This window comes from Brassica napus, chromosome C9 (genome assembly GCF_020379485.1).
Source record: "Brassica napus cultivar Da-Ae chromosome C9, Da-Ae, whole genome shotgun sequence".
In the NCBI taxonomy this organism is placed as follows: domain Eukaryota; kingdom Viridiplantae; phylum Streptophyta; class Magnoliopsida; order Brassicales; family Brassicaceae; genus Brassica; species Brassica napus.
This window is the reverse complement of record NC_063452.1, coordinates 7,318,463-7,344,797: the sequence shown is the minus strand read 5'-3', so window position 1 is coordinate 7,344,797 and position 26,335 is coordinate 7,318,463. Positions and strand designations below refer to the sequence as shown.

At 39.4% G+C, this 26,335-nt stretch overlaps 5 protein-coding genes across 5 annotated transcripts; 4 read left to right on the top strand and 1 right to left on the bottom strand.

Annotated features, from left to right (window-relative positions):
- Positions 1 to 5,062: 5,062 nt before the first annotated feature.
- On the bottom strand, positions 5,063 to 11,602 carry LOC106392226 (kinesin-like protein KIN-14E). The gene is made up of 22 exons (XM_048767911.1): positions 11,293 to 11,602; positions 10,993 to 11,206; positions 10,678 to 10,907; positions 10,268 to 10,598; positions 10,094 to 10,196; positions 9,827 to 10,008; positions 9,641 to 9,756; positions 9,408 to 9,510; positions 9,152 to 9,304; positions 8,889 to 9,035; positions 8,578 to 8,781; positions 8,156 to 8,320; positions 7,970 to 8,074; positions 7,708 to 7,848; positions 7,429 to 7,623; positions 7,173 to 7,299; positions 6,890 to 7,092; positions 6,620 to 6,802; positions 6,452 to 6,547; positions 6,184 to 6,381; positions 5,547 to 5,818; positions 5,063 to 5,429 (listed from the first exon to the last, which is right to left on the bottom strand). Exons 1-22 carry the CDS (start codon positions 11,424 to 11,426, stop codon positions 5,234 to 5,236), a joined length of 3,798 nt encoding a protein of 1,265 aa, XP_048623868.1. The 5' UTR covers positions 11,427 to 11,602; the 3' UTR covers positions 5,063 to 5,233.
- Positions 11,603 to 14,053: 2,451 nt separating this feature from the next.
- Positions 14,054 to 15,958, top strand: BNAC09G08370D. The gene is made up of 6 exons (XM_013833027.3): positions 14,054 to 14,231; positions 14,330 to 14,381; positions 14,450 to 14,576; positions 14,669 to 14,981; positions 15,061 to 15,192; positions 15,295 to 15,958. The coding sequence occupies exons 1-6, from the start codon at positions 14,141 to 14,143 to the stop codon at positions 15,720 to 15,722; spliced, it is 1,143 nt and encodes a 380-aa protein (XP_013688481.1). The 5' UTR covers positions 14,054 to 14,140; the 3' UTR covers positions 15,723 to 15,958.
- A 215-nt stretch (positions 15,959 to 16,173) lies between these two features.
- BNAC09G08360D (protein PIN-LIKES 7) lies at positions 16,174 to 18,827 on the top strand. The gene is made up of 8 exons (XM_013835751.3): positions 16,174 to 17,056; positions 17,154 to 17,233; positions 17,305 to 17,429; positions 17,525 to 17,646; positions 17,747 to 18,001; positions 18,109 to 18,209; positions 18,295 to 18,533; positions 18,624 to 18,827. Exons 1-8 carry the CDS (start codon positions 16,922 to 16,924, stop codon positions 18,746 to 18,748), a joined length of 1,182 nt encoding a protein of 393 aa, XP_013691205.1. The 5' UTR covers positions 16,174 to 16,921; the 3' UTR covers positions 18,749 to 18,827.
- A 1,053-nt stretch (positions 18,828 to 19,880) lies between these two features.
- Positions 19,881 to 21,926, top strand: LOC106350636. Its single transcript, XM_048767622.1, has 4 exons — positions 19,881 to 19,887; positions 20,140 to 21,050; positions 21,159 to 21,710; positions 21,798 to 21,926. The coding sequence occupies exons 1-4, from the start codon at positions 19,881 to 19,883 to the stop codon at positions 21,924 to 21,926; spliced, it is 1,599 nt and encodes a 532-aa protein (XP_048623579.1).
- Positions 21,927 to 22,127: 201 nt separating this feature from the next.
- Positions 22,128 to 23,896, top strand: LOC125592601. Its single transcript, XM_048767912.1, has 2 exons — positions 22,128 to 22,821; positions 22,925 to 23,896. Exon 2 carries the CDS (start codon positions 23,108 to 23,110, stop codon positions 23,759 to 23,761), a length of 654 nt encoding a protein of 217 aa, XP_048623869.1. The 5' UTR covers positions 22,128 to 22,821; positions 22,925 to 23,107; the 3' UTR covers positions 23,762 to 23,896.
- The last annotated feature ends 2,439 nt before the right edge of the window (positions 23,897 to 26,335 follow it).

Genomic DNA, 26,335 nt, shown 5'->3' with positions numbered 1-26,335 from the left:
GTTAGAACCCGTCGACGTTTCATTAATAATCCAAAATAGAAATAAAATCTCCGAACAGAGAAAACATGCAAGGGAAAAAATATCCAAAGTTTATGATGAAAAACAAAGATAATAGCAGTTTTTAAAAATGCATAGAAAAGACGTTGACGGGCTGATAGGAATATAATAAATATTTCCAATCACTCACGGCAGCGCTTGCGGTTGTTCTGAGCGTCTGAAATTTCTGGAGGATCTGCTGCAGCACATTCCTCATCGACCTTGTCTCCCAAAACAGACGGGCCCGATGATGCTGCCAATCCTACGTCACCTTCACTGCTTGGAAGAATGTTCTCACTGTGCTCCTGAAATACATGAACGTGATGACAAGTAAAATTAGACAACCTTGCCATGGTTCTCGATGATGGTATCTTTAGTGATGGTGGAGATAGTGAAGGTACGGTGATTTCTATTAATGGCTTCAATCAATTTGAGAGCTCTCCATGTTTTGGGCTGGATCTTGGCAAGTAGCTATGAATACATCAAACACTATGTTGCTGGCATGAGATTTGAATCGACCTAGAGAGCCTGCAACAACATAGACGGTGAGGTTCTTGAGTATATTGAGCTCCACCAAGCCAGACACACTCGTTTTCAACACCTTGTTCCCTATCTCTCTTCTAATTACTGCCATGTCCCTCGATGCAGTTCACCGCAACAAGTTTGTTAATGTCGGAGAAGAAGTTATCTGACCAATAAATTTCAAGTTTTTGAGTCTCAAGATGACACTAAGCTAAAATGCATTGTTTTAAAATCAAACCAATAACATACAAAAAGAACTCACCAGAGATTCCGATCACATCCATGTCAGGGGAATCATCGCTGAGGAACTCAATAACATTATGCACACCTTTGGTTACCATGTCCATCCCCATTGCACCACACCGGTGTTACAACTGAACCATACATAGCCATTTTTTCCCTGCCAATGTACAGTGAACAGTTTGTAGCCTCGTAAATCTAATTGACATGCATCCACAAAATCATTATTTCATCAGCAAAAGTTTCAATCTTGAGTCGAACCACACCGCAAACATAAAAAAATTTACATCTTGGTGGTACCTGTTGAAAATGATAGCCGACGTTTCGAAGTGATCTGGATTCTCCTAGGAAGGCTTAAGTTCCATAGCACGTTGGCACGACAAAAACCGAACAATAGGCGCTCTAGTTGTAACGTCCTTCAGCTCCGCCTGAGACGTACCCAGCCTTGCAGCCTCTGTTAGTCCTAGCAACCAAATAACTTTCCGTTATAGCCCATCAGAACAGAGTTTACATCATATTAGTTAATCGGACAACTTCAAAGCGATCAATCAACTTTCACGATCGACCCCCTATCGTAGCGATGGATGGTAGTGATTCACACGAACTGGGATAGAACCGTGGATCTCGGAATTCTGCCCAGAGAAACATACGCTTAAAGTATTAAAACTGATAGCTTGAATATTGATTAAACAAATACGGCATATAGTATTCCATAGAAAGTCAAATTGTCAATACCTTTTCCTAGGTACTATGTTCTAGGCGGAAAAAGGTGGCGGGGACAACGACCGATTAAGCAACAACAACACTGGAGGCTGACATCTTCGAAGGTTGGCTAAAAGCTGCAACAGTTCAATTTAAGAGTAATTTAATAAGAGATATGAGTCTCAAGGTTTGTTTGAGGAATTATATATACTGAGACGGATCGTTTCAGAAGTGAAACGGTACCATAACTGATCGTTGGAGATATAGAGAGGTGAAGATGAAAAGTTTCAGAATTTTTTTTGATAAGCTAAAAGGGTAACGCTTCGGTTTATCGGTGGAGACGGAGTACTATAAAAATCCTAGACATACAAAAAAGATTTAGCCCACTTATAAGTTTTATTGGGCAAGAATGCGGATTTTACTAAATAGGTTTCGATGATCAAAGTTACACGTGAATATTGAAACATTACAGTTATGTGTGGGATCCACTATAAGAAATCATTCATAAATATATATTAGTTTAGATAATCAATGTACAAAGTATCCTTTAGTTTAATAGTATAAATGTTGGTGTTTATATCACAGTAATCTGGGTTCGAACCATATATTTGACATTTTTTTACACTTTTTAAAAGTAAGGCCCACTTACCTGCTGACGTGTCGCATCGAGAGTGATGAAACGGACTCATTGTAACGTAGATTTATAGCTACCAAATTCAAGGCCCATCGATATTTCTGGGTTTTTTTTTTAGCAAGATAATTCAGAAAAGTATAAAAGACAGCTATACGTTTTACGGTTGCTACTAAAACGAGCTGTGGGCCTGGGTCATATTAAACCGATATAAACATGAATTGTAAGACCAACTTTACACTAATTTGGTTATCTGATCAGTTTGTATATCAGTTATCGAAGCCCAATTTATTCATTTAGTTTTAAAACATAAAAATGGGGATTTTTTGTTTGAATTTAGAATTGTCTTCTCCTTTTGAAACAATTTAAAAATGGTCTTCAGAATGGGTGTATGTAATTAGAATGGTCTTTCCCTTAGATTAATTTTAATTAGAGAATTATTTTAAAATGAAAATACTGTTTAAATTAAATATATTCATCGTTTATTTAACAAAATTACATGTAATAAATTATATTTTTTTGTATAGCTATAACATTTCTTTAAAACTGCATTAAAATTTTCTTACCAACATGAAAATACAAGTATCTGAATTATGACTTCTATTTAGATTTTACTATAAATTTTTTTTAAATGGTCATAATATTAAATTCTTCTTACTAAATTTTGTTATAGGGATTACAAATTTTGCATCTATAGTTACAAACATAATTTTCATACAGTATAAATTTACATAGTTTAGATAAAGTTACGTCAATATATTAAATTACCAGTTATTGAGGTAAAAAAAAACATTGAAAAATAAAAATTATACCGCATATTAAATCGAATGACGAATGTACTTAAATTAATGTTTTAACATCGGATAAGTTAAATAAAACAGTCTTATTGTTACTAGAAAATGAAAAACAAGTAATTTGAAAATAATAATAAAGCACACATAGGAGAAACTACAAATCCAAAATAAAAAAAAAATTAGAGAAATTTCTTGAAATAACTATAGTTTGGATACCACTTTTTAATACTACCTTTAAACAAATATATTATAACATTTAAGTTTTATTGTTTAGGGTTTAATATTTAGCGGATGAGATTGGGTTTATAAAGTTATATAGAGTTTCCAAATGATATATGATATTGAATGTCGTATATCTATATATATAAAGTAGACTTTTTTCTCTTCTTTTGACATGTGGAATGGAGGTTTGATGACATGTGTCCTCATATTTTTTCTTTTTACATTCTAGGTCTTCTTCTTTTAGATTACTGCAATTTAGCCCAACATTTTCTAATTGTGTATTATCTAATCTTTTTTGCACTAACCATCATCACATAAAGTCTAATAGTGTATTTTATTGGTCATTAAAATGCAAGATGAATAAAGAAATACATAAAATAATAGAAATATAGAAATATTTACTTTATTCACAACTAAAAATAACATAAAATTTCATTATTTTATTATTTTTAACTATTTTATAGTATTTTATTTACAAATTATATTTTTATTTTACTATTAAAAATTATAAAAGAATCAAACTAAAAAGAATGAACTAAAGCAGACACATAATTTAAACCTAAAACCTCCACAGTCACAAAAAAAAAACTGAAAATGCCATAATAAGAACGAAAACTAACTTACCTCACCTTATCATATAGTATCTTGATCATAACAAGCAGAGGTTAGAGACAGTTAGAAAGATCAAATCTGAGACAAAACAATTTCCGAACACAAAGGAATGCGATCAAACAGTAACGCAAAGTTATAAATATTCATTCGGTTTTTCTTGGATTAAACAAAAGAGAGTAATTACATGAGTTTCTAACTTTCGAACCAAGAAAGCATGCCAGAGGAAGAATAACCACCGGAAGGCTAAAGTCACACGAAGCAGAAAAACACATGCCTAAATCAGCGGAAGCACTGCACAACCACCACCCAAGAGGTAATAACTATCTGCCAACAAAGACACATACTACTACTACATAATATTTTGCACATAACAACACATTATTGAAAAAATAAACACAAAATATATTAACATATCACATACTACTAAATAAAACAACAAAAACACCAAATAATTCTCTTAACAAATAAAAAAATCACACAATTAGATTATCCAAAATATCATACTTAACAATGAAATAATATTCTGCGCAAAGCGCGGACATGCTCCTAATTTAAAATTAAATTAGAAGAACTTCTTAATTACCTCTAAGTCTAAGATTGTGTCTTCTTCAACCTTATTACAACATATAATAAAATTATTCTAAGATTTATCACCGTAAAACTATAGTTTTTTTCACAAAACTATAGTTGAGAAATTATGTTTTCTTATAAACATTTATTCACACAATCAAGATTCAGAAATATGGTTCCTAACATGCGCATAAATTTTTGTCCCTATAAGATTGCATGTATTGCTAGTTCCTAACTTACATGGTTTACATGTATTGCTATTTATTCAAGATTCCAATCAAACCAAGATTAAATGAGTTATAAAAAAGTTTGATTTGGAAACTTATCTCAATTGAACGTCAATTTGAAGTAGAATTAAACTAATACGAGTTATGACGAAGATGTTGTCACCCTTTCAAATCAAATGATTCCCAACTCACTCAGTTTGAAGAAGTGGTAAGTTACCCTACTTTCAAATTAGGTGATTCCCAACTTATCTAGTTTGGACATATGGCAATTTATTCAAGGAGGAAAAAACATAACACAACAAAACGAACAACGATTAATAGTCTATACGGGCTCCGTGGCCAGCATGGCTTGCCAGTTGTATCCACCATGCCACCTCTCATTACAGAATTGTGGTGGGTTAATGTTATCAACGGTTTGTTTTTTCATGGCTTTACTTTACTTTATTTCACGTAATACCTCGACTTTATTTTATTTGCATAGTTCACGGCTTTGTGTGGTATTTTAATATTATCAACGGTTTGTTTTCATGTAATGAAAAATCTCATCAAAAGAGAGAGAGTTTGAGACATAGCATTACACTTTCGATAAGAAGAATCTAATTTAGAGTAGGGGAACTTTCTACAAAGGAATGGTGAAAACCAGCGATGCTCTTGTCTCAGTTTCACCTACACAAATTTCATGTCAGCTTTATCAAACTATCTCCCCCATCTCTTAGTGTTCGATCTTCCTCGATATCCACCAAGTCTTCTTCCTCATTTCTTTTACCGGCCTGCTCTTTCCAATATGCTACTAACTTTTTCAATCGCACCATCTCTTTGGATGAAACATGTTTGCTGGGATCATTCACGATCGTTCTCACTCTCGATGCATATCTGAAAAATACAATTTCACAAATCCATGTTAACACTCGAATCGACAATTGTATCTACATTATATATGTAAGCTGCAAATGTATGTATAATATATATATAGTGGAAGTCGTGACTTACAGAAGAGAATTGTATGTCTCGTCCAAATTTGATTCGGCTGGAGATACATTAACAAACATTAACGTCTTGGCATTGCCTCCCAATGAATCGCTCATCAACATTGTCAACTTGTGATTCCTGTAAGGAATATGCTGGTTGCCTGAAGATAAAGCACCAATTACATCACCTAATGCAGAAAGTGATTTGTTAATACTTTGAGCTTCTTTGAGTTGGCAACCAGCAGAGCCTGACTTTTTTACCCTCTCAGAACCAGCAAGATCCACAAAACTCAACTGCAAAGTAAAAAACAGAGGATCATGATATTGTAGAAGATGTCACCATGGAAAATAATCATTCACCATATAGTCCAGGAATATGATAAGGTGAGCGCAATGAGAGTATACTCATAATTTCATAATATGGATCTAAGGCTTAACACCGTGTACTAGACCAATGATTTGAGCAAATAAGTCTGATGATGACGAACTATTTTCTTTAGGCAAAGTTATATATAACTAAATTTTCTCTCAGAAGCGGTAGACCAAGCATGGAAAAGTTAAAGAAACTCTCATTTCCTTAGACAGCCATGAATGTTTTCAAAATATTGTGAAAAAGGTTGCAAAGTCAATAAATAAAATAACATTGTAAATTCTATCACCTTGCCCCTCGCAACTGACTGGGTTTGAAGATCAATACTTTCGATAACAACTGAAAGTATTAGGTGAGATCTTGAGCTTTCTTCATTCATGTTTGTTCCAGAAACATGTCGCCGTTCAGATCCCCTTTCAATAATCATTCGCAGTTCCTCCAAAGTTGATATAGGAATAGTTGTCACATTCTCAACAAAGACCATACCCTGAGAAAATATTTTATGAGTGAGATCAAACTTATGTGCCTACAAACCAGTGAAATATAGATCATATTACCTTAGAATCCTTTTTAATCTCTAGTTTCAAGCGCCTTGCACTTTTTGGTAGCAGAAGGTCTACAAGTGTGTCTTGATAAAGTTCCACCATGTATGCCTGCATAATTTTTTTCTCATTTGATGCCAGAATCTTTTTTATCTCAACATATGTATTAAGATAATAAATTACCTTCAGAGAAAATGAAAATCTGTTGCTATCACGCTTTAGTATTTTGAAGAGCTCCTTTGTAGCTCGAGGTGTGAGTCCAGGATTGTTCTCATGTCCATATATGGTGAAAGTTTTTCCAGAACCAGTTTGACCATATGCGAAGATGCAAACGTTATACCCGTCTACAGCCGACTGTACCAAATACTGTTACAGAAAAATGATATTAGTTCCCACAACAAAAACAGCAAACCATGAAAGATAAACGAACCGAGTTACATATCACAACAATACCTTTGTGTCTTCAAACACATCATCTTGGGTAGCACGCATGTCAAACACGCGATCGTAAATGTGTTGCTTTCTTTTGTCGTCTTTCCATGGATGTTCGACCGTAAACTCATCCACACTTGTTAGCACTTGCATTTTCTTCTCTGAACTTTCTTTTTCATTTAGAGGTCTTATTCGACAATATACTCTAATCTTCCCCTTCATATCTACAATAAAAATACAAATATAAACAAAATCCAAAAATCCAGCAATAAATCTTCTTGTAACTACATGGTCATCACGTTACCTTCTATGGTATTATAATATCTTTTCCTTAAAACTTGTTCTTCCTTGTAAAGTATTTCTAGCTCGGCAAGTTGGGCTCCTTGCATCTTCAAAATGGCAGCTGTTTGCTCATTCTTTCTGTCAATGTCCTGACAACATGAAAGTGAAATAAACATCTTATCTCTAGTTTCAATTTTAGCTAAATCAGGAAAATACATTATCATCATTCAGATAAAAACAAAATTAAAACGATGAAGAAAACTCGAAAGTACCCATACCTCTTTCATTTCTCTTAGCTCCTCAAGCTCTTTCAAATTATTCTGCAACAGCAGCATATCAGAAGTCTTACTTTCAATTGTAGACTTGGCAATTTCTAAGTCTTGAGTAAGGACTCCAAGCTTATTTTCAAGTTCAGAAACTCTAAGCTTTAACACCCTTCTTTCTTGTTCATATCTCTTTTGGTGAATTTCAGCCTGAAATGTCGAAGAGTCAACAATATGCAACAATCTCCTACTTTTCAATTTGAAATTGGCACAAATCTAATACATGAAATTCACCTCCTCTGTTTTGTTATTTTCAATATTGAAAACACTTTGTTCCAATCTCTTGTTCTCACTCAATAACCTCTTTGAATTCTCAACTGCAATGTGTAACTCCTTATTTCGAACATCTAACTCGGTTTGGATCTTGTATAATATCTGTCACAGAAAATTCATTACTAAAGAAAAACAGAATCGCCTACAAAGAGCAACATAAAATACTGGATAATTAAAGCACACTAACTATGAAACAAATTTAAAACACATGATATATATTCACCTGATTATCCATTTCAGTTAATTCTGATTTTGGCTCTTCCCTTAAATTTGTGTTGCCCGACTTCGCCAACCTCGCTTCCATCCCCCGAAGTTCAGACATCAAGGTCTAGAGAATATATATAGGGTGAATAAATAAACAAATCCAATTAAGCAAAAGAAGGAAGAGAAAATTTATGTTATAACTTACTTTGATAGTTGTCCCCTTCTCGTCACACAAGGACTTAAGTCTATCATTGTCTAAGGTAACCTCCAACAATTTTTTCCTTCCGAGCTCTAAGCTATTGCGTGTAGCTTCTAACTCTTCACGCATAGAAACTTCTTGCTGAGTTTTCTTTTGCAGTTCATCCATCAACTACACGACGACATAAAATCGTGGTAATTCATCAGCATCAACTCTAAAGAGGATAGAGGTCAATAAATAACATTCTGCGTACAATAACATGAAAAATAGCAAGGAAAGGTTGAATTGTAATGGAACATCTCGCAACTGCCAGAATAAAAGACCAATAACAAATGTACTGTACTATGTTTTTCCAACAGAGTTAAACTTTCTCCTCGATTCAATTTCACGTGAAAAAAAGAAACATGAAATCTCATAGAATGTTATACCATATCGTTCTTTCTCTGGGACTCTTCAAACGCCTTAGACAGATCTTGCACACGTTTTTCATACACTTCAAGATTTTGCGGCTTAGAACTGCAGGAAATATCTCCTCCACTAACCAAGCTATTGGCAGCAGATCGAGCTTTGGAGTAACGACGCAACATAACATCATTTATATGTGTTTGTAAAGCAACACAGATTTCTTCTCCCTACAAATAATGAAACGGTGGTTCACCTCTACAAGTTTACCCAAATCGGATTATCTCGTAAGGAAGCGCAATTATAAAGATCCTGAAAAATTAACGACCGTACGTACCTGTTTTGTCTCAAACTGAAATATGTGAAGAACACCAGCAACTCTCATTTTGAAAAAGACAGCAGTGTTGCTGCTGCCAAATTGCATTATGTCACGTAATTCAGCTGAGTGCAGATACTCTTTCGGAACCGGTCTAAAAAAGTGAACCTGCAAGAAATCAAAACAACAATCAAATTCAACAAATCACATTAAAATTCCAAACAGCAATTTAAATAAAAGGGTTATAATATATATATATATATAGCTTCTAGTTTGAAACTGACCCCACGTTTGTTGATACCCAAAATGATTCGTCCAGGTAAAAGGCCAATGGGATCATCTATCTTGCGTACGCTAAAAAATACAGAATTCCCATATGGCAATGCCTTCAATATCCGTAGAAACTGTTGTCTTGCTTCATCTTTTGTCACGTTCTCCTACATTCCCACAGACACAAATACGAAGGAACATTTTAGCAAAGGTATCTGAAAAGGGAAATATCTAACTAAATAAAAATGCATGGGTCATTCTCATTCCTACCATTGCACGGTAGCGAGCAAGGATATCCAATTCCCATTCCTGCTTAGCTCGGGTTATTGCTATTTGTCTCGGCAAAAACCGCTCAAGAAGCGATGTCCAGTCACTGATCCGTGACCCAAAGAGAAAGAAAACAGAATTATAAACGTAAAAATTAGGAGAAAAAAAGGAATAAAAATAAACCAGCGGCTTTGTGAAGATACAATTCTGATTATTAAGAAATTTAGTATACTAACATGCATGACTCCGGACTATTGACAAACCCAATCCCAACAAGAATTTGTAAGGCACAAAGCTGAGCAGCATCATCCCTTCCAACAGGATAGTTTCCTAGCAGATAGTCGTGTTGCAGCTGCATGCATGTGTGTTAGCAAGGAAATGCAAGTTTTCATGTGGAAATAAAATGTGTCATTAGTGCTCACTTGTACATAGGAAAGCTGCACAAACATCAGATCTGTTACAGCTTCATCAGACTCTCGGAATAGTTTTTTTTTAAACACTAGTTTGCAGTGTAGTATCTCCCCTTTATTTCTATCTTTTATAGCTTTGAATTCTGAGAGGAGATCTCCAATATACTTGTTATCATCCAATCCTATATATTCCTCTGCAAAATGACAGATAGAGAAACAAATCGATAACGTAGTAATAGTAAGGACTCAAGCATTAAGAAAATGATCAAGAAAGCATACCAACATTTCCGGAATCAGATGATTTGGAACTTGAAACCGCTTTACGACATTCAAACAAACTGAAGCTAGAAAAGGCTGATAGCTTAATTGTCCCAGCTAGCTCCTGTGAATGCAGTGAGAGAAGTTTAACCAAAAGTAAAGGGAAACAAAGATAGAAAAAAATAAAAAGGATACCTCAACAGCATCAGAGACTGTTGTAGCCATGTCAAAGGAAATTTCTTCAAAAGTTTCGTCAAGAAAGAAGACAATGGTAGTAAGCTTTCTACCGGTCAAAAGAGCTTCAATTTCCTCACGGCCAGGGGTGGTATGCCTAGGACCAGCTTTAATAGAGCGCTTCAAGGCCTTCAAAGTATTAAGAGAAAGAACCTGGGCCTCTGGTTCAGCAGTTGTTACATCGTGCGAGACATTGTGGATATACTCAGATAGATATCCGCCGATATCTTTGCTAGGAGGCATTGAGGATGCGCATAAGTACATGAGTTCCCACGCTCTTATCAAGTATTGCCTGCCAAACGGAGATGCAAGTGTCATATATAAAACTAACTAACTGGTAACTGCGTGAGAAGGAGGGAAGGAAGGGGCACCTGTCAGGATTATGTCTAGTCTGTTTGGAGATTTGGGCGAAAAGCTCGTCCCTGAGTTCAACGCGCTTCAGAGTTTTCTTGAAAAGCTTTCCAGCAAGGTCAATGCGTTCGTCTAAACTGGGTGGAGTAGACGAATCAACGCCCATGTACTTTAAGATGAGATGAAACAGCTTGGTAGCACGGCTGACGAGATCGCTGTTGATCTTGAGTAAGGAAGTGGGGATGGGATCCTGAAAGAGAGAGAGAGAGAGAGAGAGCGCAAAGTCAAATATTGTTAGTTAGTTAGTGGAGGAGGGAGAGGAAAAGGAAAAGGACCTTCTGGAAGCAAAGCATGTCCTCGAAAGTGAAGCGCTCTTTTTGGAGATGAGAGCCCGATGACGACGACGACTTTTTGGAGTAGAAGAAGCCACGCTTGCCGCCAGACTGGATTTGCTTCTGCATAAGCCGCAGAAACGGTTCAACCTGGAAGCGATCGATGAGGGGGATGGCTGCAGCTAGGTCGGCAGGAATTGACTGAGGAGCTGGGGAGCTGTATCAGTCAGACAAATAGAAGAATTAATGAATGCTGCTGCTAAAATTCAGTTCAGAGAGAGAGAGAGAGAGCAAAAGACTTACAGAGGAGGAGGAAGAGCAGGCGATTCGGCATCATCGAAGTCGGTGCCAGAGGGATTGGGAACATAAAAGCAAGAGGACGAAACGTCGGGTTCGTTGCCATTGCCGGAGCTGAATGACGAATTACTTCCCTCCATTAGAGAGATCTGGAGCACAATTTTCCCAGAAATGTGGGCAGGCAGAGAGAGAGGGAGACTTTTTAATTCCCCTTTCCTCCCATTCACGATTCAGCTGATTTCTTGTGATATTTTTTGCTAATTTTTTTGTTTAGTTTTAAAAACAAGATCAATGTGGAATCACTCGGCGTCCTTTGTGTTTTGTGTTGTGGGGTTTGAATACCAAATAAATGATTTAAGAGACGTGCCTCCACGTCCATTTAGCCAGCCATATGGTTGTGCCTCCAACACCATATTACAAATCTTCTTCACATCTCTCTGCTTTGTTGTCAATCATCTCTCATTACAATAATGATTTATTTTCTTTCGACTGTTTTGCATTATTATTTACATGTATGTATGCAAAGGCCAATTCAACACAAGCATCGTTGTTGTTGTTACATTTATTTTCCCTTTTCACAACATAGTGCTCCATCACCTTCTCCACTTCACAGCTTTGCCGCCATTGCTGAAGCAAGCAAGTTTTCCCTTGGTGGAAGCTTTAGATCTTCCTCTTTCTACCATGCTATCCTTCATCTCCTCCAGTCCCCATGGCTGCCACTGTAATGAGAGAGGTTTTGTGTTAAACTTTGGGTTCTTATCTTTGTCTATCAATATGGCTTATGTCTCTACAACAAGGACAGTCTCAAGGGGATGCAAAGAAAGCCTCCACAAAAGCTTTTTGCTTATTTATCCCTTTTATCACATGACACACCATTCTATACTCACGGCTAAGGCACTGCCCCCACACAGTTAGCTCATAGTATGTGAATAGTGTGATGCATTACGGAACTAACCGAGATTTTAAGGCTGGCTGGTGAAGCATTTTTCAATGCTTGAATGGTGGCTGAGATCCAATCACCGGCTCCGTCAGTGCCCTCTCTGTGTGCAAATATATACACACAGTCAGCTCTTTCCATCATTGTATGTGAATAGTGTGATGCATTACGGAACTAACCGATCTAATAGAGACATGCGATGGTAGGTAGGGTGCATCGTCAAAGGTATATTAGTCAACTTAGCATCGCAAGTCAGCTATATCGTTGGAAAACTCACAAATGCAGCTATAATATTCTTCTACTGTTCTCCCCCTAAAAGCACCTATCAGTAACATCTACCCTGCGTAAAGAAACAAACGGAAAGAAAGATAAGAAACAGATGTCCTCTGCTCTTTTTGAATCGCACAAATCTCCCTTTCAAGTTCTAATGAGAATTTGATTCGCTAAAGAGAGCAAATGAAAAAGCTAACACCGATACAAGGTCTGGAATTTTCAAAACATGTTATGTAATCATGATCAGTAACAGAGCAAATGACATAGAATGCGTGAGATTTTGGCAATGACAAAATAATAATATATTCAACAAACTCCGGTACAATAGAAAGAACTAAAGATATACACTTGCCTATGGTAAGCACTCTGCTGTTTCAGGTTCAGAAAAGGGAGCAAATTTTATAACTTTTAAGTTATAACAGCCGACAAAAACAATCACACTAGAGAAAATAAGCATACCGAACAAGACTGTTACAAAGACATGACTACAGTGAAGGACACGACATGAATTATCAAACAGTCCTTGGCAAGAACATGACAAACAGAGACACTACTTCTTACAGAGTATTCCTATGTCCATTGTGCCAGTTCAACAAACCCCACCCCCACCCACAAATCCAAAAAGAAAAAAAAGAATGGCATTCTCGTTTTTAGCATGTCAAGTGGCTATTACGGCGGGCGGCGGCGTTGGGAAATACCAAAAATATTGAAGCAAAGAAATTTCATACCGTTGAAAACACATATTGAGTTGCAAGACCACAAGCCAGCATCTCAGCGCCATCCAACCTAGCTCCTGTGAGGCCAAAGAAACTCTCCTGAACAAGACGATAGGAAGCGTGAGAGAGATATTGCCTCCTACATCCGGAAAGAGCCCCATGTCTCGGGCATGCCAAAAGGCAAAAACCTTGAAATGATATGAGCATACTTGAGAGTCATCTACATGGACATCGAATACCTTGTTCTCAATAGCAATACGAAATCGACCATGGACGGAGTAATTTGAAACCATTCAAAATTTGAAACCTAATGGAAAACGAACACTACAATTTTTGAGTTAATTCATTGAAAAAGGACGGACAGTAGGGTGAGAGACCTGAGCTTTGCTATTAGGTTGCCATAACATAGTTGACCATGTATTCATCTGACAATACATACCACGAACAAGACAACAGCTGAAACATCACCACCACCAGCACAAAAGGCTCTTCCTCTACAGTTATTCCACTGTCCATTAGGATAATGATTACCTTGAGGATAACAAGTTTCACTCTAGGTTCCTCGGAACAACCGAGAGATCTAGAGAAGATTGATCGAGTCATGACGAAACTCATTGCGCAATAGGGAGTGAAGAAAATGATAGAGCATTCAGCTGCTTTGGTCTGTTCAGTGTCTAAAATTCTAACACTCGATTTCTCTTCCACCAAAACCAGGGACAGACATCGATATGACCTGAGGGAGGCTCGAGAGAGAGAGAGAGAGGTCATCTACCGCTTATCAAACTTTTTCGAAAAATTTATAGCTTATTGGTCCTAATATGTTTTCATTTTATTGGGCCTTTTTGTTGGGTATTATAATTATCTCTGGGCCTGATTGGGGCTTGCCTTGTGATTTTCACCTCAAGCTCGAGTCAGAAACTGCGATCAGATGGAGGAGGAGACATCGATGGAAGAAGGCAGGAGACCGGGAGTTTTGGTCGTCGGTTCCTCCGGTGTCGGCAAGCGCACCATTCTCTCTCGTACGTGCTTCTTTCTTTTTAGATACGATAACTTTTTTTTGATCTAGTAGTTTAGGGTCTCTGTATCATTTTTGGGGGATTTTTTTTTTTATTCACAGGATTGATCTCTGTCGATTTTGAGGATTCATCATCTCAAACAGAAGTTCATGAGTAAGAAAAGAATGTGTAATTAATTACCCAAATCCAAAATTTCTTACTGAACTTTTGTGTGGGCGCAGCTGGACGATTAACACAAAGTATTACTCTGCGGATGTATCTGTGTGGATATCACATATTTGCGATGACCACTCTCTCCCTCAGTCACATCCACTTGTGGCGTTAGTTATGGTCTTCGACTTGAATGAGGTTTGAGATTCATACATACGCCTGTGAGTCTGTGACCGACTAACTCCTCCTCCTTCTTCTCACCTTACATTGTACCTTTTTTGTTGTTGCAGCTGTCAACTCTTGTTGCTCTCCAAGACTGGGCTTCTCATGCAGACATCAGCAGTTTCGATATATTGTTGTGCATTGGGAACAAAGTAGATCTTGTCCCTCATCACCCAGCTCATGCTGAATACAGAAGACGCCTTTCCAAAGCCTATTCAGACATTGATGATGAGTTTGGGATCTCTCAAAGCGAAGGAAGTAGCTTGTTGGGTAGCGACGATACATCATCACTGGACATCAGGGGAACATGTCTTGACTGGTGCCGCGACAACAACATCGAATTCATTGAGGCTTGTGCATCTAATCCTGATTTTGACAAGTGTAATAAGTTACACACAATCCTTCCTTCCTTCTTCGTATTGATATGATCCAGAGAATTAAATGGACTCTTGCTTTATAGGTTTATCAGTGGATGGGGATTCTCAAGGGGTTGACCGTTTGTTTGGTGCTCTTTCGGCACATATGTGGCCTGGAATGATTCTCAAATCGGGTGATAAGATTAATGAACCGGTGTTACCTCCTCATGGTGAAGGTTATATTCCGTTTTCTTCTCCCATATATTATTATTATTATGTATGAGGGTTCGTTCGTTCCCGCTTGGACTTAATCTTGCATTCCCCCTCCTCCTTGTCAGAGTTGTCAGAAGAAGAATCTGAATATGAACTGGAGTACGAGGTGCTATCCTCAGGCTCAGCCGATCCATGGGAGAACATCGATGAGAGATGGGTTTCCGCAGATGCTGGCGGATCCACCTCACGGGAGGTAGAAGCGAATCCAAAGAAAGTTGTGGATGATGTAGTAGAGCTGGGGTCTTCAGGGACGCAGGGTGAGACTGTAGTAACAACAACAGATGAGAAACCTTTGCGGGGCACGGAAGACAACAAGGTTTATGAGTTGGAAGACGTGGAACAGTTGATGTCAGAAATAGGCAACATCCGTGACAACTTGCGGTTGATGCCTGATTTCCAGAGGAGGGAGATAGCTGCTAATCTTGCGATGAAAATGGCTTCCATGTTTGGAGGAGGAGGCGACGACAGTGATAACGAGGAAGAATCTGAGTGAGGCCCCGTAGTACTTCTGAAGATCAGCACGAACCCACAGTTTAATCCTTTCTTTCTTTATAAAACCACCACCTTTTTTATTCGTTTCATGCTTACGCAGTTGCACGCTCTATTGTGAACCCAGTTAGCTATTATAATAGCTCGTCATGTTATGTATGTCATTACTTTTTTTCTTGATGTGTAATGTAGTCTTTGGAACTCTAGATAATAATATTAGCCTTCCTAGTTTTGGTAACACTGGCAAGGCAATCACATTAGTGCACAAGTCTGGTAGAAAAGAAAGATCTGGATGGGATTTGATCCGCATTCATTTTTTGAATATTAATCCATTATCATTAGGAGGAACAAGCGTCAGTCACAAAGGAGAATTGCTTAAAAGGGAAGCTAGATACAGATGAGCCCATCGGGGTAGTGGCAGAAGAAGCTAGATATATGTCTGGGATGGGTCTTGTCTAAAGGAGCTGAACAAGGTAACATAGATGCTCGAGCCTTTTCAGGGTTGCAAAATCTTGAAAATGTAACTGCTCTCCAAAGGTTGAGCACTGAGTAACAAGGAAATGAATCATAGAAGTATCAGCTCTGCGTCCATTTCATACATGTTAATTTTTTTTTAAAACCAAAAGACAATAATAGGAAGATATATACATCGTTCATTCTTCATTTTATCACATCTAACGTTTGATCATCGCTAGTAGCTGGACCCTACCGTGGACTTAATTGGCATCGCAGATCGGAAGGATGATGTTTCATATATTTTATGTTAGGATAATTATAAACAAATCTTAATATGATTAATAGGTCAAACTTGACACACTGGGAAAGAAAGACAATGAAATTTGTTTATATATATACGGGGAGCAGCAACTAGACCCTGACGCATCTTTCATTGATTCTGTCAACATTAACCTGAGAGGATCCCAAAAGCCTCTCGTCCCTTTATATCCTCAATTTTTCACGTGTTGATGTACACCATTTGAAGGCAACATTACCCAGAAGCCAACTTGTTCTTGTAATCCTTTTTTTTTGTACGCCTTCTCCTCCTACTGAAAAGTTGGACTCATCTTCTTCTTCATGTTAACCGCACTCCTCTGTTTAATATATATACCTATCCACCATCCTACATAGACAGACAGAAATATATATCTTACATTGTCTGTTTTTCCTTCTTCTGCAAGAAATAAAAAATAATAATATTTAGGGATGGGTTTCTTAGAGTTATTAGAGGTGGCTTCAATGCCAATCGTTCAAGTTCTCCTAATCAGCGTCCTTGGTGCTTTCTTGGCAACTGATTACTGCTCTCTTCTCTCCGCTGACACCCGAAGATCCGTGAACAAGGTACAACCCACCTCCAGGCTCCAATATCTCTGCTCTTTTTGTGACCATTCATGTAGTAATAACTAATTAACATATATTTTTTATATATCCTTTGCAGCTCGTCTTCGTGGTCTTCACTCCCTGCATCATGTTTGCCAATCTTGCTCAGACTGTCACATTGCAGGATATTATTTCATGGTACGTACGATACCCTGACCTATAATAATGCATGGCTTTGGTTTTGATTACAAACAAATCAACTTGATCAGGTGGTTCATGCCCATAAATGTTGGAATCACCTTTCTAGTAGGAGGCATTCTTGGATGGCTGGTTGTGAAACTGCTGAATCCCAAACCTCAACTTCATGGTCTCATAATCGCTACATGTGCCTCAGGTAATTAACATTGGTTCCTCAAAATCATCTATAACAAAAAGGAGATTCATATGAAATCTAACACGAATGAATGAATGAATGGTATTATTATATAGGCAATATGGGAAACCTTATGATTATTTTGGTCCCTGCCATTTGTGATGAGGAAGGCAGTCCTTTTGGGAATCGAAGTGTCTGCAGATCCATTGGACTATCCTACGCATCTTTCTCTATGGCCGTAAAGTCAAATTTACAAACATTTTATCATCTTCTCTGCTCTCAGAGTTTTGTAATTATAATAAACGTGACTTTCTTTTTTTTATATTTGGGGGATGCAGCTCGGGGGTTTCTATATTTGGACATACAGTTACCAACTGGTGAGAAGCTCTGCTACACAGTTCAGAGCTCTTGGCTTGGTCAAGTCTGCCAACAAGGACATGGACTCTGATCCCCGCAGTCTTCTTCTCCCGAAGCCGCAACAAAATCAAGACCTTGAAATCCAAGTGAAAGAAAAGGTGTCTACGCAGACATACATCAAGGACTTGCTCCATCAGATTCTTGAGGAACTCTTTGCGCCACCCACTGTTGGTGCCGTAAGTAAAAATAAATAAATAAAGAATATACATATGATTTCATTTCTCCAATCAATACTAAAAAAAGGATGCATGATTTCATCTGTTTTGTTCTCTGTTACATTCAGATTCTTGGTTTCATCTTCGGAGCAACCAATTGGCTGAGGAATCTTATAATAGGGGAGAATGCCCCGTTGCGAGTTATCCAAGATTCAGTGAAACTACTGGGGTACGAACTTGCTTGCGAGCTTTTAGGGTATGGAAACATGCATCACGACTTTAATTAGGACTAATGTATAAGTTGATTTTGGCAGGGACGGCACAATACCTTGCATCACACTCATACTGGGAGGCAACCTGATTCAGGGTCTGCGTTCCTCAGCTGTGAAAACATCAGTGATTGTAGGAGTGATCTGTGTGAGGTATATCATCCTTCCAGTGGTTGGGGTAGGGGTTGTTCAGTTAGCATGGAGTTTAGGCTATCTTCCTCCTGACCCTCTCTTCCGATACGTTCTCATGCTTCAGTTCACACTGCCGCCTGCTATGAATATCAGTAATTTTCTCGACATTCATTGCTAATCTAGCTAATATAAATAGAGGGGGTGATTAATATCAACCAATCATTTTGTGTTGTGGATTGCAGGTACAATGGCACAGCTGTTTGACGTAGCTCAAGATGAGTGTTCGGTCATCTTTTTGTGGACCTACCTGGTTGCATCCTTAGCCCTCACCATGTGGTCAACTATATTCCTCTCCATCCTCTCCTGAATCTGATGGAGTTGGTTGTATTGATTGATTTGTTAATACTTTTGAGTGATTGGGTTGCCAAATAAAAGCAGAGAAATAAGTAGGCCTTGGCAAAAAAACAACTGGAACCTACCAAAATCCTTATTTTTATATCCGAAATAATTGAACCAACTAACGGGTACCCAAATATATTAATATATTAATTATATATACATATAACATAATTAAATTTTAAATTTTAAATCTATTAAAAATATCCAAAAATATAAGAAAACTAAATTATTATAAAATATCCGAATGACCCGAAAGTATCCGAAAATATCTGAATAGTTTTATCCGATATATCTAAAGTAATCCGAAATATCCGAGATTTTCATGTTAGTCATACTAATTATTCAATATTTTATCCAAAATACCCGATATTTTACCCGAATTACCCGAACTATCCAAAATAAACAAACGGAAATCGGAACCAAATGAAAGCCAATTTTTTTTTCTGAGTATTTTTCAATTCGTTTTACTATCCGAACGGAATCTAACTCGAAACTATCCGAACTGGACCAAAGGTAAGTCATGTAGTAAATGGATACTAAAGCCCCCTATATTTCTTCCATCCAACACAACTCATAACTAATGAGTCCAGTAAAGGAAAGATTTTTTTAAAAGGACACTTTTCCAGTTTCATATATCACATTAAGACACATTGAACTTGAGGCAACCTTCTTGGCTAGCCAAAGACGATGCCCCTAGAACAAATAAAACCAAACCGGACACATTGAAAACCAAACCGAATCGAGTTTAATTTAAACCCAAGTGTACCAACGCCAAACTATATCTAGTACATAAATCTAAAGACACACTTTTATCTTACGGTTCACACCCTCTCTCTCTCTCTCTCATACTTTGTGCGACAGAGATTAAGAACCCTAGTTTCCGCGGCGGAGATTAAGAACCCTAGTTTCCTCACCTCTCAATCATCTTCCTCACCCCTCAATCGTATGTCTCATTTCGTATCGCACCCTTTACAATCTTCCTAACCCGTCAATCTTCTGGCTCGATCTGCTGTCTTGTCATATTCAGCGGCGTAGATTAAGTTCCCTACTCATCTATCATCTTCGTCGCTTTCTCGATCTGCTGTCTTGATTGTTCCGACATGCAAGGTTTATTTCTTCACCCATGTACTTGTTGGTAGATCTGTTAGTTATCGATTTTCACTTCTCTTATAACTGTATAACTCTATGAAATCGTATGAAATCGTGTGAAAGTTTCCTGCTTTTAACATAACAATTTCAAATTTCTTCTTTAGGGATCAATAATTAAAGGAAAGTCTAGAGTTTCTTAGTTTTTTCTTTTACTGGTCGTGTGTCCGAGTTGTTTCCATTTACGGTCCTAACATTTACACGTTCTTGTAGGAAACAACAAGCCAGACCACCTTCTCCCTCCGAGGCTGTTCGCCACAGACAGGGCCCCAAGCGGACGTATCAACATCTACTCCAAGCCAGACCTTCTAGCTTTTATACAGCATGCTCTCCGGAACACCAAAGAGCTCCAGTACATCAAAGACTCTTGTTTCGGGAAGTTATTTGAGCTCCCAGCACGTCAGTGTCCTGCCTCGTGTAAAATAATACACGCTTTTCTTACAAGACAGCTAATTGTCGAGGATAAACACACACTCTGGTCAGTCTTTGGAAGCGATCCCATCCGTTTCGGACTCCAAGAGTTCGGCACAATCACAGGTCTGCCTTGTGGTGATTTTGCTGCAGACTACAACACTGAACTGGAAGACCAGAGTAAAGCTCACAAAGATCCTGACTGGATCAAGCTGATCGGTAAAAAGAGATTCACCACCATTGCTGATCTACGCCACAAGCTCGAGACTGAAACAACGATGCCAGGAAAAAAGAAGCTGCGCCTAGCTCTAATAATAATTGTTGATGGGGTTCTAATCGCTCATGAACAAACTCCACGGCCTACTCTGAAGTACGTCAAGATGGTCCAGGACGTCGACGCTTTCTGCCTACACCCTTGGGGCAGAGAGTCTTTCCTCAAGACTATTACCTGCATGAAACCTCCCAAGTTCATCCCTCTGAAATGCGAGGACCCTATTGCAAAGCTTGTTGATCTTTTGAAGCAGGAAACTTTCAGGCTGAAGGGATTCCCCCTATCATTACAACTCCTTGCATTTCAAGCCGTCCCGGAGCTGCAGTCCATAATCCCAGCCCCCTTAGACTCGCTATCAATCATCCAACTCGAAGAACCTCATCTTCCTGTTTACCCGAAGATTAGCTACCTTGACATACTACGCGTGGAAGCTGTTGAGAATGTAAGCACCTCATCTCCCTCGTTTTACTACTTCAATTAATTTTGAGCATTTCTATTGTTTTCATTACGAGTCTATGTTAACAACTTGTCATTTTTGCGGTCATTACAGCTTGCTGTTACATCATTGATACCAATACAAAGCCAACCGCAACCAGGATGGGGAGTTTTGCACGACGTTGTTGCTGATAAACGCCTAACGTACATGGAGAACCTCATAGCGAACCACCACCCATTCAAGAAGCATCTCTGGCCAGGTGGAGACACTTCCACGCCCATACTCATCCATAAACCTCCCTTGGAGGAACCAGAAACGAGGAGACAAGTTTCAAAAAATGCTTTGAGACCTAGAAAGCCCCTAAACAAACCACCACCGTGCCGAAAGCAGAGGAGGATCAGCAACTACTTTCTCAGAACTGGTTCAACCAGCAACTCAAACGATCAGATGATGGAAATGCTTTCTAAAGTTTCTAGCGAAGTTTCCAAACTCAGGAAAGAGTTTAGATTGATGCGCCAACTCAACAAACGCAAGAAGTCTCGAACCCACAGCAAGCGTTCTGCTTTCCACTCTCTCATTGGTTCTCCACACAAACCCCAACTCTCACACAGAGGATGTCAGACTGACCCCACAGAGCATTCAACCGATGATGTACCTAACGAGACGGTACCATTTTTCCTTTTCCCTAAAATCTTCTCGCGTTTCTGTTGCAATTTATTGACTTTTTATGTATGTCTGTCAACGTCGTTGCAGTCCCCGGCACCTATGGAGGAAGATCATCCGGAATGCACCTCCCCTGTTGTCAGCCAATATGCAGCTCAGCTCTACGGCCAACCTTCCGGCGAGTCAACTCCGTTCCACACAACACATCTCCCTACATAACCTGAACAAACCACACCCGTACACACCACCACCTTTTACACCTTACCCGAACACACCCCCATTGAACCAAACCATATAATCCACAACTCCCCCGTCCACAAATCCCCCGTCCACAACTCCCCCGTCCACACCTCCCCCGTCCACACCTCCCTCGTCCACACCTCCCCCGTCCACAACTCCCCCGTCCACAACTCCCCCGTCCACACCTCCCCCGTCCACACCTACCCCGTCCACACCTCCCCCGTCCACACCTCTCCCATCCACACCTCCCCCATCCACACAACCCCCGTCCACACCACCCCCGTCCATAACCAAGCCGAACACACTACACCCATCTACGATACTAGTGACCATCCTACCAGCCCTCATTACCACCAACTTCGATTACAAGGTTTTGAAATCTTCGAGCCCATCAGTCCTGACCCCCGTCACTGAATAATCCTAGATACGACACATCAACCCACCGAGCTACTCCTAAACCCCCACTAAACCCCATCACACCCGATACGTCTCCAACTAAGAGTAGCGGATTTTCTGAACATGCCTCATCTGTCAATGCATTCGTTGCTACCGCTACATCAAAACGAACCTCCCTCCCAACCTTAAACGTGGAAAAGAGTCAGGTACTGTTTTTTTTCCTTACTTTTCTTCCCACCACTCCCCTAACTGCCTTCATTTCTTGAGTGCAGGAAAAACTATCTGACGAGGAAGTTGTTTAACTTAGCGACTCCAGCCCTGTAAAGCCAACCCCAAGACATCAGCCATCAGATGAAGAATGCAAGCTTGCAGAAGAACTCTTCAAATGCCCTTCAATTCCAGCACTAGCCCTCATCGCTCCGCTTCCGCAGCAACAGTGGGACCTCTTCCACGCGACTCTCACAGCAAATACGCAAGCGTACGTACCTTGATCCAAACCTTCATCGCATGCAACATTTTTGATTTTTTTAACATTTTCATTCTTTCAACAACTCTTAATTCATGTTCTAACACTATCACAGATTCCACATTACTCCGTCCCAATTTGACTTCTCCAACATATTCATACTGGAAATAGCTCAGCCGCAGAAATGGGTCACCACATTTGTAAGTTCGAGTCCCCTTTTAAGCTCCTTTGCTTTTTCTGTTTCTCTTTATGATTACTTTGGCCCTTTCTCATATTCTGTTGAATAACATGTGATGTTATGGTCCAGCATATGGAAATTTTGATTTACATGCTTGCTGGAAGGCACATAGAGCTGCTTGATCGAAAGAAGCTTGCTTTCACAACACCGTATCTAGCATCCGGGATTCAGGAGGTCTTCAAGGGGTTCAAGAAATTGGCAAGGAAAGACCGATTCAAATGGGACACCCGTCTGACTGAGTTGGTGCTTCAGCCAGGGAAGAAATGGATGGAAGATGTGTTTACGATATACACTCCTATGATCTGGGAGGATCGTCACTGGGTGGGACTAGCTATAAATCTCGATATGGGATATGTTGAGATCCTATACCCACTCCCAATGTTGTATGGAGATAACAAAGTTCAGAAGCTCATGGACCCCATCCTCACTTCACTGCCCTACCTCGTCAAGAAGGTTACTAAACCACAGCAGACTCAGTTCCGTGGACTGAAGCCTTTTCATTGGGAAAGGATCACCGGAAGCTACATAAATGAGCGGTCGGGTGATTGTGGTCCAGTCAGCATCAAGTTTATGGAGCTACACTCTCACGGTGATCCTCTTCCCCACATGTCAGGAATTACTGACGGGACCGTTGATGATCTACGCAAACAGTACGCCATGGATGTCTACAAAACCATCGTCCTACCTTCTTACCACGTTCCTACTTCTCCTTGATCAAAATTCCATTTCGTCATGTCTCTATTAGTGTTGTCTGAAACTAAACTTATGGTTTATGCAACTTATGTGTCTTGGTCTATGCAACTTCTTCTGTTTCTTGGTGTTTTGCTTCTAGACAATCGTTATGTAACATATTATCTCCATATTATGTTTATGACTTTCCTACAACTGCTCTCCTTTCCATTTTGCCTTAGCCTACATCTTTGTACAATTACCAAACGATTTCACGTCCACACCTCCATTCATGTACACGTTATACATCGAACACAAGTCCTAGCCATTGTCCACATCTACTACTTAATCACACATTACGTCCACATCTCCATTCATGTACACGTTATACATCGAGCATTGTCCTAGCCATTGTCCACATCTACTACTTAATCACACCTTAAGCTAATCAGCTTGCAATTACGTTCACACCTCCGTGCATGTACACTATATATATCGAACACAAGTATTATCCATTATCCACATCTAATACTTAAGACATACGAGTGCATGTACAGATTCACAATTACTCTTATAGTAAATCAGCTTGCAAAAGAGCTACATAACCACACCAGGAATACCAAATAAACCTTAATCAATGCAAATACAATTATCCTCTCAAATACAATAGCAAAGTTATAGTCTTTACCACTAAACAACTCAAACCATAATACTTCTCCAACTCAAATGTCACAAAACGACTCATAACATTACATGATCAAGTTCGTTTCTTATTCAAAAACTTATTCATACGATAATGTGCTAGCCAAGTAATGACTTCGAACAAAAACTCCCTCCCACTGCCTCAATCTCTATATTGGGTTTGTGCAACGGGTCATGTTGTGCCCTTCACAGCGACACCTCCCACACTTATTTGGAACCAGCTTTGTCTTCTTCGCAACCTGAAACACAAATCAAAAAAATTCAAGTACTACAAGATTCTACAATCCCACACATTCAATGATCTAAAGAACTATGCATGTACTTACCGGAAATTCACCAGTTGAAGGAATCATGTTCTTCCTACGACGCCCAGCTGGCCTCGTCGTCAAGGGCGGCATTAACACCATATTCTTAATGTGTTCCGGAACATCAACATCCCTAGGATCTCCCTCTGGATTAATTATCCCACCATATGTCTCCCTCCAACTCGAAGTCTTGTACCAGTGACCCACCAATGTTTCATAAGTCACTCCCAAACTGTCAGCAGCTATCATAGCATGGCCACAAGGTATTTTTATTTTATCAAAATACTTGCAGCTACATTGCTTCTCAGCAAGCATCACACGCTCCTTTCCTCCAAATTTTCCCACAATTTCACGAGTCCAATTCGAGACAGAGTTCACTTTACTACCCTTCATTGTTGCCATATTAGAGGTCATCTCTTTATCAACTTCCACGCTAACAACCCCCCTATGCTTCTCTGCTTTCTTTCTCCTTGCACAGAACCACCTTGTCATCATCCTTTGAATGAATATCACCAACTCCATTATTGGTGACGTCCTCCCTTCCCTCAAAGCGTTGTTAAGCTGCTCAGCTATATTGCTAGTCATGATATTATAGCGCTCACCCGCAAAGTTCGACCGCGACCAATGAGCCACACCGATATTCCCCAAATAAAGTCCGCATGCACTGTTAGTTGCTCTGACCTTAGCGTACAGCTCCCTGTAGTCCCGTTGTCTGTATGCAGTTGCAGCAGCAGTCACCATCTTCGCCAAGTTCTTGCTCGAGTAGCGGGAGTTAACGTTCCTTGCTAAGTGGACAATGCACGCCCCATGTTGAGCAGATGGATAGACACGTTTCACAGCATTAGAAATTGATGTTGCACGATCAGATATAATGGCAAGACTTGGGGAATCAGCCAATATACGCTCAACCTTTTGTAGAAACCATGTCCACGCTTCCGTATCTTCACTGTCCACAATAGCGTAAGCAAGAGGAAAGATCTGAAAGTTTGCATCTTGTCCACTTGCAGTCAACAGCACCCCCTTGTACTTCCCTCCTAAGTGTGTACCATCTATCACCAGCACACGACGCAGCTTTTTAAACCCATCTATGGACGCCCCGAACGCAAGGAACAGATAAAGAAATCGCTCATCTCCATCCTCATCCACCTCAGTCTCCAGATCAGCAACCGTGCCAGGATTTGCAAGTTTTAACATGTGCAAATACTCTGGCAGCTTCAAGTTGGAGTCTTCTTCTGATCCACGAATGTCCATGATAGCTTTCTCTTTCGCCCTATAGCACTTCATGTACGATGCAGTCACTCGAAGATCCTCCAGCACTAGCCTCTGTAATTCCGCAGGCACTGGTCCTTTACCAGGTTCCCCAAACTTAGCTTTGTAAACTGCCGCAATAACCCGCGAAGTAGCTTTGCTCTTATACCCCTGCCTTGACTCGATGGGACAACTATGATCAAGTTGAGCTTTCCTTATCTCATAATAACCACACCCCCTGATCTCATGAGCTGTAACTCTCCAGTCACAGTGTTCATCTGGACATTCCACAACAAAAGAATCAACCTTTGTTCTCGTTTGTTTGAAATGGAATTGGTTTTTGATTGCATATATCGCCAACGAT

Bases quoted from the DNA above. Each gene is read 5' to 3' on its own strand.
- BNAC09G08370D (XM_013833027.3), top strand. From the start codon at position 14,141: ATGGAGGAGGAGACATCGATGGAAGAAGGCAGGAGACCGGGAGTTTTG. The intron at 14,577-14,668 runs GTTTGAGATTCA...TTGTTGTTGCAG, and splicing joins TGGTCTTCGACTTGAATGAG to CTGTCAACTCTTGTTGCTCT. The intron at 15,193-15,294 runs GTTATATTCCGT...CCTCCTTGTCAG, and splicing joins GTTACCTCCTCATGGTGAAG to AGTTGTCAGAAGAAGAATCT.
- LOC125592601 (XM_048767912.1), top strand. From the start codon at position 23,108: ATGGTCCAGCATATGGAAATTTTGATTTACATGCTTGCTGGAAGGCAC.
- LOC106392226 (XM_048767911.1), bottom strand. From the start codon at position 11,426: ATGGAGGGAAGTAATTCGTCATTCAGCTCCGGCAATGGCAACGAACCC. The intron at 10,599-10,677 runs GTGCCCCTTCCT...TCCGTTTGGCAG, and splicing joins ACTAGACATAATCCTGACAG to GCAATACTTGATAAGAGCGT. The intron at 10,009-10,093 runs GTATGCTTTCTT...GTCATTTTGCAG, and splicing joins ATCTGATTCCGGAAATGTTG to AGGAATATATAGGATTGGAT.
- LOC106350636 (XM_048767622.1), top strand. The intron at 21,051-21,158 runs GTAAGCACCTCA...CGGTCATTACAG, and splicing joins GCGTGGAAGCTGTTGAGAAT to CTTGCTGTTACATCATTGAT. The intron at 21,711-21,797 runs GTACCATTTTTC...ACGTCGTTGCAG, and splicing joins ATGATGTACCTAACGAGACG to TCCCCGGCACCTATGGAGGA.
- BNAC09G08360D (XM_013835751.3), top strand. From the start codon at position 16,922: ATGGGTTTCTTAGAGTTATTAGAGGTGGCTTCAATGCCAATCGTTCAA. The intron at 17,057-17,153 runs GTACAACCCACC...TATCCTTTGCAG, and splicing joins CCCGAAGATCCGTGAACAAG to CTCGTCTTCGTGGTCTTCAC. The intron at 18,002-18,108 runs GTAAGTAAAAAT...TGTTACATTCAG, and splicing joins CGCCACCCACTGTTGGTGCC to ATTCTTGGTTTCATCTTCGG.